Source organism: Ostrinia nubilalis, chromosome 7 (genome assembly GCF_963855985.1).
Source record: "Ostrinia nubilalis chromosome 7, ilOstNubi1.1, whole genome shotgun sequence".
Classification (NCBI taxonomy): Eukaryota; Metazoa; Arthropoda; class Insecta; order Lepidoptera; family Crambidae; genus Ostrinia; species Ostrinia nubilalis.
The window spans coordinates 4,223,820-4,238,525 of NC_087094.1; the positions used below are offsets into that span (position 1 = coordinate 4,223,820).

A 14,706-nucleotide genomic window follows, 5' to 3' on the forward strand; every position below is an offset into this window, starting at 1 on the left:
ACTGATAGAAAAGTTCATCACTTCATAAATAAGTAGGTAGGTAGGTTTAATATGGCCGAGTATAATGAATACCTATATGTAGTATGTATTACCTAATTATACGAGTTCAAAAAAGAGGTAAAGATTGTGAGGTTGTATGGGGTAATTGTGGATCTAAACTGATTTTTGAAATTCTTTTACCAATAGAAAGCCACATTATACGTAACTGTCGTGTGTTTTTCTATAAAATCATTTAGTATTTTATTATGTCATACTTTGTTTTTCATACAGAAAGTGCAAATAATAAACGCATTTGTGTCCACTGTGTATTATTGTGTTACATTACTATGTTATTATACTTATTTATTGAAATGATCGAAAACAACCCACTTAGCGAGTATTTCTAATGTAACAAGTATTAAGGAATAAGTATGAAATGAGAGAAAAGCCATACCTAATTGTTACCAACACGGAATTTACATTTTTCATTAAATTTACAAACCGTGTCTAAGTGGTCAGTATTTACGATTAAGATAATTTCATGCTACTAAAGTAAGAATTCAGTGGGTATTTATTTGGAAATACTCTTACCTTAAACATAAATTACCTACTTGGTTAAACCACTAGAGATCATGCGGGTCATATTTTTGACTTTCATGTTTTTTGTATTTTCTAATTTCGGCCTTGTTTACGGGGATGTAGTTTGGAATTTCGGTAGAGAAACTCGGGACAGCTATGTCATTGGACGCGAAGTTGGACAAATACATTTTTTTGAAAAGACCAAACGGATTCCCTTGAACGTAAGAAAATTAATGACAGGCATGTTTGAGTTATCGCTTGGGGACTAACGTAGCTATTATAAAGGCCTATTCAGACCTAAGCGGTATTCGCTACCGTCTGCGGCAGAGAAAACCCAGTGGGTATGCGGTAATAATACTGTTCAGACCTAAGCGGTATTCGCTACCGTCTACCTATGTACCTCTACCCACAGCGGCAGTGAATATCGCTCAGGTCGCTCTAGCCGCGATACTTGATACTAAATACCTGAGCGAAACCCGCGCGGTATGTACCTCTACCCACGGCATCGCTCAGGTTTGAATAGGCCTTTATGTATCTGATATCACCACTGACCATTTGCCAATTCCAGAGAGGGTATGGTGTTTCTACGATGGAGGCTAAGTAACCTGATATTGTTGATATTTAATATTCAACGATTCTTGTACTTCCTGTCGTTTTACCACCTTCAATATTTACGTAATACGGGATGAGAACATTGTTTTATCTCGAGAATTTATCATGTTTTCCTATTTTCCATAAAAAAATTTTAGATACCGCCTTGCCACGAAGTGACGGCGGTGCGAGTGGCGGTGGACAACGACGTGTCGACGCCCACCGTGACGTACGCCAGAGACACCCTCACCGTCACCGTCGCCTACACCCTGCTGCAGGTCAGCAGCTCCACCTTCGACGTCGCCACCAAGGGCCGCCAGATCCCCGGCTGCACGGCGCACCAACAATTAAGCCAACCTGTGTTTTGGGACGACTATTAAAATATCTCTTTTTTTTAATTTGGTAGCGTGTGGAGTTTGTGTATTGTTTGCAAAAATATAAAAATACTTACATCGCTATTGCATGGAGTTTTGAAATACTTTTTAGACTGCAAGGTTAGTTCAATCAAAATCAGTTAGATTTTTTTATGTATAACAAGCGTATTTGACCGCAATCGCACCTTGGTGAGATATAGACCGTCGTGGTTTATTGAACCTTTAATCAAAAAACCTTTAGTTAGTGTCTCATTATATTTCTTTTTCGAGCAATCAAATTGCAAGATTGCCCGAAATATCTAAATATGTATATTGATTGATCCTATACATCAGTGAGAATTGACTCTATCATAAGAGTTTAAAGATTTATTGCAGCTTCGTTAGCTGTTTACTATTATCTATAATCGTCGTCTAATTGAAAAGTTTTCACTGTAATGATTACTATAATAAGTATACGTTTAATGTAAGGCAAAATTAGGATTAAACGTTTACTCTATTACACGGTTTGCAAATAACGTTAAATCATCACTTGAACCAAATGAATAACATGATTATTTAATTCGCATTACAAATGACCCAAATAATCGCAAGTTATTTATAGTCTGCATTAAATATAGACCTATATAAGTCAATAAGCGAGGCTGCAAATTCAGATTGTAAAGCAATCTTGAGAGTGCAGCAACAATCTGTATCAACCATGCGTGCCCCCATACCCCTGCTTCTACTGGCGCTGCCCCTGGCATATGGAAAGATTGTATATGAGTATGGAAACAAGGACAGTATAGGTCAACCTTTATCATATTTCCAAGGTGAAATGGGAGCCCTCGAGAAAATTCGAGTTGTAAACTTGAAAGTAAGTAAAAAAATATACTGTCCCTTTTATAGCTAGCAGAACTTAACTCTTCAAATCAATGCAAGTTTTGCAGAAAGCCAATATGTGTAAAGTATATTAAAATTGTTAGTTACAAATATATATATGTCATATATTTTATTTATTATTTATTACAATATATTCAGCCGTTATAGTACGAGAGCCCACGACCAAAATTTTTGTCTCATAGCAATATGGCCAAAACCGCATCAAATCGATAGATACGATTATCCTGAACTCGAAAATACCAATATCAGACATTTTCCGCGTAGCGTTTGATCTGACCGAATTTTCAAAATTGTCAAAGAATTTTACCGAACTGCATCATAGCAATATGTCTGATTTGCAGACTGTAGTTGAATGATAGTTCTGAGATACCGGAAATATTATTTTCAGACGTTAGTGGTGTAGCGCAAACCCGTAAAATCACTTAAAAAAATTAAAAATGAGACAAAAAAAATGTCTCATAGCAAAACGTCTGAAAATCTTTTTTATTAGTAAATTTTGGTTATTTGATGCGAACAAAACAATTTTCAGACGGAAATGTGAACACATTAAATTTTGAGACCGTTTTGAAAATGTTAACAAATTTTACCGATCGGTATCATAGCAATATGTCTGAAAATTGTTGGACATGATAAAATAAGTTGTCCACATGTGCAAAAAATTTATATCAGACAAATTAAGTGTAGCACCTTCTCTATCATACAACTTTTTGATACACTTAAAGTGTCTGAAAACAGGTTTTTGGTAATCATGGCAGCAATACGAAAAGGTGAAAAAAAATATTATCCGTATTGCTATGATACAGGTCGGCTAAATTTGTTGACATTTTCAAAAATGCGCACAGGCTATATGCTACGCGCAAAATGTCTGAAAACAAACTTTTTCGTAATACAATTATAAAATCTATGTACATTTTCACTATCAGACGTATTGCTATAATACCGACTGTCTTTTTTTTTTGACAAAGCAGAAATGGCCTCCCACGCAGTTGCTACACTTTCGACCGTTACTACACACCTAGTCGGGTTCAGAATCATACAATCTAACGATTTTATAGGGTTTTTGCCGTATTGCTATGAGACATGGTTTTGGTCGTGGGCTCTCGTACTATTACATCTTTGATTATACTCGTAGTGGTGTCTTAAATCCTCTTGAGGTTTGTCCACACTATTGTTCTCTAGACAAATAGGTAGAATAAAAGTTTTAGTATTATTCTCTTTACAATTTCAGGTGCCCCAATGCCATCAAGTAACCTACGTGCTAGTCGAAGTCGAAAATAACCGATCGGTGCCAACTATTAAATATGAACCAATCACAGAATCTGTAGTGATTTTATACCACTTGGTTTCCAACAGTCGCTCCACTTATGAGATTTGGGTTAAGAGTGCTCACTTGTATGGCTGTGACGTCCCACCACCCCCATCATCGCAAGATGGCGTTTATCCTAAAGGGGATACTGGGTATGACAACAGCGCTGAGGTTGTTGCGACTCCGGTACGCAGAAGTTACGGAAGTAAATATGTACTTCCTCAAGGATCATATGATCCATAAGTCTCACGACGTATTTTCCAAACTCAAAAACAATAAATTGGAGCATAGCTGTTGGTGAACGAGCATTTTGAATTGTGATCAAGGTTTAATGAACCCAGGAAACCTGAAGATTTTTCACAACCTCATTTGGAACCGTACTATGCAGAAGATAATATTCGAATAAAACAGTTGCTCTACAAAATATGTGTTTAAATATACTTCAATAAATATCTTAATATCTTTTCAGCATTAGCCGATATATTGTCTTGAAGTGGTGGTAGAGCAGCTATATTGGGACTTAGGAATGTTAAAGTACCTCGAAGAAGGCCTTACATAGTTATAATACTAATAAAGGATAGATTAAATTATGATCCCTTTATCAACAGCTTGTGAACCATATAGATTATTGAATCAAACAAAAAGTAGTTAAGTATGGCCAGTCAATATCAACACATACATATAAAGACAAACATCATCATCATCATCATTTCAGCCACAGGACGTCCACTGCTGAACATAGGCCTCCCTCTATGACTTCCACATCACACGGTTGGTAGCGGCCTGCATCCAGCGCCTTCCTACTACCTTTATCAGGTCATCGGTCCACCTTGTGGGCGGATGCCCTACGCTGCGTTTCCCGGTACGTGGCTTCCACTCTAGAACACCCTTTTCATAACCATCATTTAATATTGATATTTAAAATCTCTAGTAATAAGTAATTCCCATAATCTCTAGTAATAATTTAATATTAATTCTCAAATTTAATTTTAGTGTCCCCAGAAAAATATAGTTTTAAACGATTCTGAAACGTCAAGTGGCAAAAATCAAAAACAAAATGTTTTATTATTGTATGTATGTTTGAATATTTTATTATCAATACTGGGTTGCAGTATTGATAATAAAATATTAAAACATTTATGTAGGTTGTCCAAGGTGGCAAAAATTGGAACTAACAACTCAGTATTGATAGACCTAGGAGCCCTCCTGACAATGTTTTAGCTGGACTCAGTGTTGGACATCATAAACTATGATCCCATTCGTCAGTCACGTTAAGCCGGATCGATTGAATTATGTCAGACACAACTCTTATCTAAAGACCACCTGCTTCAGGCGCAGAGGTCCCGGGTTCGATTCCCAGTGGGGGCAGATTTTTCTGTTCGGTTTGGTTGGTGGTAGGGCTTGTTTTAAGTCCGCCTGGCTAGCTACCATCATCTTACCTAAGTCTGTCGCCATAACAACAATGTTAACAGCATTGTTGTGTTCCGGCAGTTAGAGGCTATCTTAATAGCCAGTTCCTCCGTGGTTGAGGGTGAAGCTCGCTTGCACCTTCGGCCTGATCATCACTTACCATCAGGTGAGATACAGGCTAAGAGCTTCCTCGTTGTGAATTAAAAAAAAGACAACTCTTATCTAAAGAGTTTAAAGATTTATGACAGCTTTTTATCATAACTATATTGAATAGTTTTCCCTAATTACATAGTAGGTACATACGCACAATTAGTATAAACTGGAACTAACATAACTCTATTACACGGTTTTGCAAATAAGGTTAAAATCATTACCTGAACCAAATGCATAACAATAATTTTTAATTCGCATCACGAATAGCACAATGAACTGCAATTTATTTGTATTCTGCATTAAATGTACTTCTATATAAGTCAATGAGCAAGTTTTGAAATTCAGATTCAAAGGAATTCTAAAGAGTGTAGCAACAATCTGTATCAACCATGCATGCTCCCATACCCCTGCTTCTACTGGCGCTGCCACTGGCATATGGATCGATTGTATTTGAGTTTGGAAACAAGGACGACCCTCATAGTAAACCTATAGGAAATATCCATGGTGAAATTGGATCCTTAGAAAAAGTCCGAGTAGAAAAATTGGAAGTAAGTGATTAAAAGTTACATTTTTAAGTTCTTCAATGTAGGTTTTACAAAAATGAAAGTCAGTAAGTATGTGTATTGCTAATTACTGATATATCAAATTGTTAATAATCTTATTCTCTTTACAATTTCAGGTGCCGCGATGCTATAAAGTGCAGTATGTGCAAGTTGTAGTCGAAAATAAGCGGTCAATCCCGACTGTTGAATATGACGAAGTAAAAAAATATGTATGGATTGTATACCACCTGATTTCAGACAGCCGCTCCAGTTATGAGATTATCGTTAAGGGAGTTCGCTTGCTTGGATGCGACGTCTTGCTACCGGTTGTGCACAAAAATCACGATTATCCTTCAGGGGCGTCAGGGGCTGCAGGCCATGAGGTTGTTCAAGTGACTCCGGTTCGCAGACATTACCAAGGTAGTTATGATCCTTATAACGCCTCACGCCGTGTTTTCCATACTCGGAACCAAGAAAAGCCTGGAGTATTAGCTGTTGGTGGATCAGATTCTTCTGAAAGCTCTGATTCTTAATTATTTTTGAATTTGGATCAACATTAAAATTTGATAAACCAAGGGAACCTGAAGATTTTTAACAACCCCATTTGGAATTTAACTTTGCAGAAAATAGTTCATATTCTATTAAAACCGTTGCTCTACAAAATAATTATGTGTTTGAATATTTCATATAGAACAAGTCTAATACACCTTCTTCTAAGCACCAGCCGAAATGTTATCCCGAAGTGGTGGTAGTAGGGCAGGCTATATCGGGTCGTGTATAAGTGCCCTAAGGCATACATGCCTACAAATTAAAAATAAAGAATCATTCTCAACATAAACTATACTATTAGATTACATAAGAATTAACATTTTATATAAACGTATTAATTATTGCCTTCTTAGTCAAATTAGCACAAATTAAACCTAACGGAACCAAATAATAAAAACTTACACCAACGATCGCCTAAATATAACTGTTAAATAAACATTAAAATGCCTTAATTTACACGTAGTACACGTACCTTAACTTTTTTTAATGTGATACATTTTTTAATTGGAGAACACGAAAGTACATAGTGGTACATACCTACTCAACTTTCGCAATCCAATCTTACTTATTGCTATAACCCTGATCGGTCAATGATGTGGCTTATTCTAAAGCCAGAGCAGCGCAATGAACTCAGTAAAGTAATTTTTTTCTTCAAAATTTTAGAAAATTATGAACTTATTTTTGTAATTACAGACAGTTTTGATTCAACACAAAATAGATATCTAAGGATTCATCCAATTCAATGGCACACTTTCAATAAAAAAATTATAATCTGATGTGATGATTCGTTCTTGTTATTTTCCTTGTTCTTTTTGTTATTCTATTCTGAGATTTTTCTTGAGTTTACTTTTCTTCTAGAGTTGATACTTACAAGAAAATTCTATTCTCATTTACATTATGTACTTACATAAGTATATCAGCGATTTACGTCAAAACAAACATGGACTGATGGAACTATCGGCTTTATTATGGTAATGGAGATAAATCAAAGTTGATTTACAGTTCTAGTTTTAATAATAAGAAACGATGTTACGGTGTATTACACTTTAATACTATATAAGGGACCTATAACATCAGATTCCGATAGTCCTTCACAATGTATACTCGAACGATATTAGTAGTTTTCATAGCCATAATTTCCATAACCAATGCTAAAAAACATGTTTGGGAGTTTTTAGAAAAATATCCTTTTTTTCCCACCATAGACGAAGCTACCGGTGAAATAGGTTTTTTCGAAAAACAGAAAAATATTATATTGAAGGTAAGTTTGTATAATGAATGACATTTATAAATTTATAAATTACCTAGGTATACTACTTTTATAAATTAATGTTAAACTAGCTGTGCCCGCAACTTTTTCTTTACTGTTTCGACTATATTGGTTGTATTGTAGGGTAATCTAAATATAATAATATGTCAGCCGTTTGGTGTAGTGGTTCGAAACGGACTACTATTCCGGAGGTAGCGGGTTCGATGCGGGTGCATGAACATATTTGTTTGTAGGTATTGGACTGGGTGTTTTCTATGTATAATAAGTATGTATTTACACTTAAACAAACTTCATAATATTAGTAAGTATGACAAGAATTCGCCTTTATGACCACAACCAATTCAAATCCATAAATGAACTGTCTTCATCTAAGTTTCTCCTCCGGAGATCCAGGGTAAAATTTTCGAGTATGACACAAACTGAACAAAAAACTGTAAAATTAGGTGACTTCAATCTCGTTCCCAGATTCGAACCGCCCCATTGAAGCGTCATTAGAGGAAAAGAAAAACATTTAAATAATAACTGATGTTTCAAGGTTAAAAATCTAAAAAATAAGCTCTTTGCACAATTTGCATTGCATCAAACAGCCGTTTGCCGTTATAAACGTAGCCACGTTATACTAGTAGCTCACTTTCTGTATTATTCGACTCAGTTGCAATCCCATTTCAGGTCCCTAGATGCCAGACAGTTAGATACGTGCTTGTTATGGTTGACAACTCTGTCGCCAAACCGAAGGTGGACTATGACAGTGACACAAAGATAGTGTCCATCAAATACGGGCCATTTCAGTACAGCAAATCGACCTACCAAGTGCTCGCTACAGGATCGGGCACACCTGGCTGCGACGCTCCTCTTCCTCCTGCTCCAAACCCAAACCCATTTGATATTATTGTCGGCCCTGTACCCCAGCCTTATCCCGTGCCCTATCCATGTCCCAACATATTCCCGTGTCCCAACGTATTCCCTAGTCCCAACGTAATACCGTTTCCCGACGTTTACCCGAGTCCCAGCGTAAACCCGGTTCATGGCGTTTACCCGAGTCCCAGCGTAAACCCGGTTCATGGCGTTTACCCGAGTCCCAGCGTAAACCCGGTTCATGGCGTTTACCCGAGTCCCAAAGTATACCCGAGTCCTGACGTTTACCCGAGTCCCAATGGATACCCGAGTCCCAGCGTAGTTCCGGTTCCCGACGTTTACCCTTCTGGACCTGTAATTTCTCCAAATCCCTCCGTAGCGCCAAGTCCTTTGGTGTCGCCAAGTTACTTCATACAAAATTAATAAATATTTTATGAATACCTAAGTATTTCAATTACTTTTTAACGTCATAGTCTTAATTTTCAGAGATAGAGCATAGCGCATCGGATGCTTTCAAAATCTTTTTTTATCGTTATCTGTTAAGGGGAGGAGGAGAGTTGTACAAATGAGGTGAGTTGTTGTAACAAACTCAATATCTCTGAAATAGGTTACAGTTTATAGAGCTAGCAACTTTGCGAATTCATTGCTCTTTAACCGACGTCATTAAGCTTCGGTCTCGAGATCGCAACGCACAACGCTTCGGTATGCGGAGGCGGACACATAATCGTATGAAAAATAATTAACGATTTACATAACTTATATTATCAATGAAAATTACGCAAGTAATGACTAAAATCTGGGTGACAATCATGGAAAAAAAAATCTATTAAGATTGATGATATCTTAGAAAATATGGGTTTAGGAACACATGTTCTTAAGACATTTAACAGGTTATGAACAACCCTACAATTTCCGGAAGTAAAGTCAAAAGGAGCACGTTGTATGCGAAAATTTGCAAAATTACGGGCGTTTTGATTACATCCAAATAAAGTCGATTACTGTCCATAACTCCAAGTCCTAACCCCAAAACCTTTTCTTCACTTGTTTTGTTTTACAAGATTAAAATTAATTCATTGGTCACATGTCACATGCACCTCAATAGATGAAGAAATTAAAATTGAATTTAGAGTGAGGTGGGGTAAGTCAAAACATATTTAATATTTTTAGTTTTTACTTCATAAAAATAGTGCTTTTTTGTGTGGATGTGGAGTGCAAAGTTAAGTTATTATCATCAAAAACTATTCCAAGGCAATAAGTATAATAAAAGAGAATCAAAACAAAATAGGTAGATCTTAATACGTGTCAAAGCTCCTCAACCTCATACTGTTTCGATTAGAAACTACAAAAAAGGGGTTAATTCTAGGGTGGAAAGATTGATTTTTTAAATAATGATGTTTTAAATTGCTTCAACGATATATCAAACCTGTAGCACAAAATATAAAGAAAAGAGGTGAGAGTTGTATCGCAATAAAAGGTAAGTTACTGTTTTACCTACATAAGGTGGGTACTAACTACCTACATACTTATTATAGCTGTAAAACATTTTTGCCGATAGCAGTTTTACCCAACTTCATCTTACATGATGATTAGTTACGTAATGAGTACACAATATTAGCTATGTAGTATACAGTAATCTACTTTATTAACCACCAGTCATTATTTAAATTGCGATTTACTTCATAATTTGTCCGAACGGGTTCTTGTGCGCGCGTTATGTTCATTTTCTGGCTACTTTGTTTGGTGTGCAGCCATATTGGATTAACCGCATGCGTATCTTCAAAAACCAATGACGTATTTGAATTTGGTATAATTTTTAATTAAATCATTTCATACTAATGGTTAAATGAATGGAAAAGAAAACATTCCTTCAAAAAGTTTTCAAATAAGTAATTGTTTATTTAGGTAATAATTTGATGCTTTCCTGTTTGATATTTTAGGTGTCGACAAAGGAAGGGTTTCATTCAATGTGGTCGGTAATATCGGCTTGTTCGAAAAAATTACAAAAATACCTATTGAGGTGAGTTAATCTATTGTTTTAAACTTTCATGGTCACTAACTTTCATCCTATTAATTCGCAGACCTTGATCAAACTCTTTATGACCTATAGTCATGTTATAGCATCTTCACAGTTCTGGTTACCCTTTAGTACTACGAAGAATAAGTGTAGGCTGACGGGCTGTGCTGTACCTCATCATCATCATCATCATTTTAGCCACAGGACGTCCACTGTTGAACATTGGCCTTTGACACATCGCACGGTTGATAGCGACCTGTATCTAGCGCCTCCCTGCCTTTATCTTTACTGTACTGTACCTCAGTGGCTCAGTCCTGTCTAATATAAATCTTTATCAGGTACCATACTGCATGAAGCTGACCTACGTGCGAGTAGAGGTGGACAACAGCCTGGGCCCGCCGGTTGTGTCGCTAGACTACGGCCTGCAAATGGTCACCATCAAGTATCGCCCGCTCCAGCACAGCAAGTCTACGTACTCGGTCACCGCCAAAACACTGCCGATGAAGAAATGCGACCTTGTCGACGACAGTAATGGTTATTAAAAATATGCATCATCGTATACTTTTGCACATTTATTGACCCCTTAAACCTAAGGAAATAAACATGATTACTGATTAATAGACTCCAAAATACCCATTGTTCACGTAATATCTAACTCTAGAAAATAAATCAGTTATGTTCAAAGTCAAAGTCAAAATTTCTTTATTTTTTTAGACTAATAAATAGTTCTTACAAATCGTCATTTTGTTCGTTGATAGGTATAGAGATTAGAGACCAAGGCAGTAACTTCATGTGTAGTTGGATATTATGAGACTATAAACCAATGATCTCATCCCTTTGTCTAATTGTTGTTTAATTAGGAATTATGAAGTTTCTATCGATAGTGACCGAATAAGGGAACAGCAAATCTTAGTTATCAGTCTTGATCCGCCTTATTAAAATAATTAGAACAAAACAGCATGTAAGATTATACGCTCAGTTGCTACATAAATAAGTCAACTTTACAGTATGATTTAGGGTGAGATGGGGTAACATAGGATGCTTGGCCTATTCGTGAACATTTTTCTCGTTATTTCAAGTAAGTTAGAAGGTATCGTAGTATCCCATTGAAATGTTTACAAAAGAGAACGCTACTTTTTGTAAAAAAAAATACTATTTCATGCATGAAGAAATAGTATTAACGTTTAATTAGGCTCTACAAGTCTGGTTACACGTCCTACCCCACCTCACTTTACATATTTTTAAACAACCTTATGAAAATTATTTTTCTTCTTAGTCCAATCAGTGCCAATAGTTAAAAAATTACGCGCGTTATGTCGATTTTCTGGTTATTATGTTTGGTGTGCAGCCATATTGGACTCACCGTGTGCAAATCTGAGACAAATGATGTATTCGAATTTGGTATTTCATTTATATTTTTTACATTTTTATGTTACTTTTCATGACCCAAACTTGTGTATTGCCTTTATTGCATTGATTTTGATATTTCAGGAGTTGACAAGGGAAGGGTCTCATTTAGTGAAGTCGGCAGTATTGGCCTATTTGAAAAAATAAAAAAAATACCGATTAAGGTTAGTAACATCTCTCAATCCTTTACTTTACTACTTTATCAGATCCATTCTTTCTTTGCCCACATCATACGCATACATTTATCTGCTTGATATTCCACCGATTTCCACCTCAGAAGCCCACATTGTTTGAACAGTTAGTAGAAGATATAAAACCTTAAGGTCAACGCACACAGAGGCGGGAAGCACGGGAAAGCGGTCATGATCCGGGACGATATTTTTTGTAATGTTCTAATTTATTTATTTATTTGTTTAACAATGTTTAAACAGCATTTAATTGTGCATAAATGTGCAGGAAGATAGTACTTGAACATAAGCCAATTAAAGAAACACATTCTACTACTAGTTTGTATAAAATCAGTCATATAGAAAAGAAAGAAGACGCCTACTCCCGGCGCGATACGCGTCTAGCGCTTCGCGCTGGATCTCAATCGGATCGCTTTCCCCGCCCTTCCCAATTTTTGATATAGGGTATTTAATTTAAATATTTTTATGTATAATTAATTCTGCAATACAATGTCACTCTATGTAAGGGCCCAAAAGATAAGGAAACATGTAAAGTGCCCCTTAATAGCTACTATTCAAGTGCCACTTGTGGTCAAAATTGAATAAATATTTTTGATTTTGATTTTTTATTTTTTGATTATGTTATGTATTTCACGTTGTTTAGATACCGTACTGCATGAAGCTGACGTACGTACGCGTGGAGGTGGACAACTCTCTGGGCCCGCCCGTGGTGACGCTAGACTACGGCCTGCTGATGACCACGATCCGCTACCGCCCGCTGCAGCATAGCAGTTCGACCTACTCCGTCATCGCCAAGGCGGTGCCCATCAAGGACTGCGCCTCGCCCGAACCGGACGATTATTATTAATTAATAAACCATGGCTGCTGAGGACTTGAGATTGGTCTATTGGTTTTATTATCGCAGACTTTTGACCGCAGCTTCGTCTAAATTTTCGGTCGGGCACAGAAAGACATTATCACGCGCGTACATTGAAAAACTGGGTAGACTATTTCTGTAGGATATTATTGTATAGGATAGTAGGATAGAGCATAGGATAAGATAATAAGAAGGATAGCAAGACTAGGATATGACGAGTAAGTAGGCACACATAATACGAGGCACTAATGTATTTCCATTGTGTTCCTTCTTCATGAGATACCGTAGTGCATGACTACGGCCTGCTGATGGTGACGGTCCAGTACCGCCCACTGCAGCATAGCAGTTCGACCTACTCCGTCATCGCCAAGGCGGTGCCCATCAAGGACTGCGCCTCGCCCGACCCGGACGATTATTATTAATTAATAAACCATGGCTGCTGAGGACTTCAGATTGGTCTATTGGTTTTATTATCACAACTTTTGACCGCAGCTTCGTCTACGTAAATTTCGGTCTGGCACAGAAATACATTACGCGTTGTAACATTATTATCACGCGCGTGTCCTACACTAATCACATTGAAAAACTGTATAAAACTATCCTGTGCGTTTTTCTGAGTAGACTATTTCTGCAGGATATTATTTAGGATAGTAGGATAGAGCATAGGATAAGATAATAGGAAGGATAGCAAGACTAGGATAGGAGAAATAGGTAGGCACTCATAATACGAGGCACCAATGTATTTCCATTTTGTTCCTTCTTCATAAGATACCGTAGTGCATGACTACGGCCTGCTGATGGTCACGGTCCGCTAAACCCCTGCTACAGCACAGCAGCTCGACCTACTCCGTCATCGCCAAGGCGGCGCCCGTCAAGAACTGCGCCTCGCCCGACCCGGACGATTATTATTAATTAAATAAATAAACACGGCTGGCGGCTGCTGTAAAACATGGACTTGAGATTGGTCTATTTTTTGTTCCTATCCTATCCTATCCTACTTACCTAATTACTTAATATATAGCTGTGCCTTACGCGTTTAAACAACTAAATCGAGTTTGATTAGGTATAGTTTTGGTTAGAGGAAAAACAACTTACAACATAGGGTAGTAACTTAAAGACTTTCTGTGATAAACCGAAATTCATTCGGGTGGAGCCGCGGGCAGAAACTAAGTATAAAGTGAATTAAATCACTAGAAGAAAGTGATTTAAGTCATTCAATTTTCCCGTAGTAATTTTTTAACAATTTTTCAACAATTACTTATAAAAGTATGAACAATGGTAGGTATAGTTGGTATAGCCTAATCATGCTGTCGGCCTTCCTTATGTGCATAAATAACCACCTTCGTGTTACCATAGTTAATTTTATGTGCGTACCTACTTGTTATAGTGTACATTAAATTACGTAATTATAAAAAATGCTAAATGCGTTAAATTAATAATACAAACTGGTCAAGTACGTGCGGCGATAACAGTCCCGTGGTGTGGATAATAATAATCATCATCATTGCCGAACAACAGAATGACCATTGCCGAAGGACATAACATAGAAAGAGGAACCACAGATCTTTCTCTATATTCTGTGCCTCCCTCCCCCAAGTCCCCCCATGAGTTCCACATCACACGGTTAATAGCAGCCTGCAACTGTGCAACTTAGAGCTTCCTTATGAGGCCTATTAGTGAAAGGTCACGTTTCAGAGCCATATTACAAGTAAATCAAGTCCAAATACTTAGACCAACTCAGAACGTAGGTTTTC

At 37.0% G+C, this 14,706-nt stretch overlaps 3 protein-coding genes and 1 long non-coding RNA gene across 4 annotated transcripts in view; all 4 read left to right on the forward strand.

Annotated features, from left to right (window-relative positions):
• LOC135073114 (THAP domain-containing protein 5-like) overlaps nt 1-14,706 on the forward strand; it is a 205,032-nt gene that overhangs the window by 151,068 nt on the left and 39,258 nt on the right. The window lies entirely within an intron of this gene.
• Nucleotides 35-1,600, forward strand: LOC135073116 (uncharacterized). Its single transcript, XM_063967158.1, has 2 exons — nt 35-779; nt 1,308-1,600. The coding sequence occupies exons 1-2, from the start codon at nt 612-614 to the stop codon at nt 1,527-1,529; spliced, it is 390 nt and encodes a 129-aa protein (XP_063823228.1). The 5' UTR covers nt 35-611; the 3' UTR covers nt 1,530-1,600.
• LOC135073549 (uncharacterized) lies at nt 1,940-4,132 on the forward strand. Its single transcript, XR_010257637.1, has 2 exons — nt 1,940-2,376; nt 3,631-4,132. It is a non-coding gene; the product is annotated as an uncharacterized LOC135073549 (long non-coding RNA).
• On the forward strand, nt 11,778-12,972 carry LOC135073550 (uncharacterized). Its single transcript, XM_063967724.1, has 3 exons — nt 11,778-11,902; nt 11,993-12,072; nt 12,740-12,972. The coding sequence occupies exons 1-3, from the start codon at nt 11,815-11,817 to the stop codon at nt 12,941-12,943; spliced, it is 372 nt and encodes a 123-aa protein (XP_063823794.1). The 5' UTR covers nt 11,778-11,814; the 3' UTR covers nt 12,944-12,972.

What these genes read in the sequence shown, in the direction of transcription:
- LOC135073116 (XM_063967158.1), top strand. Translation starts at nt 612, where the DNA reads ATGCGGGTCATATTTTTGACTTTCATGTTTTTTGTATTTTCTAATTTC. An exon ending in CCAAACGGATTCCCTTGAAC is followed by an intron (nt 780 to 1,307) that starts GTAAGAAAATTA and finishes AAAAAATTTTAG; the next exon opens with ATACCGCCTTGCCACGAAGT.
- LOC135073550 (XM_063967724.1), top strand. Translation starts at nt 11,815, where the DNA reads ATGTCGATTTTCTGGTTATTATGTTTGGTGTGCAGCCATATTGGACTC. An exon ending in AAATGATGTATTCGAATTTG is followed by an intron (nt 11,903 to 11,992) that starts GTATTTCATTTA and finishes TTGATATTTCAG; the next exon opens with GAGTTGACAAGGGAAGGGTC. An exon ending in TAAAAAAAATACCGATTAAG is followed by an intron (nt 12,073 to 12,739) that starts GTTAGTAACATC and finishes CACGTTGTTTAG; the next exon opens with ATACCGTACTGCATGAAGCT.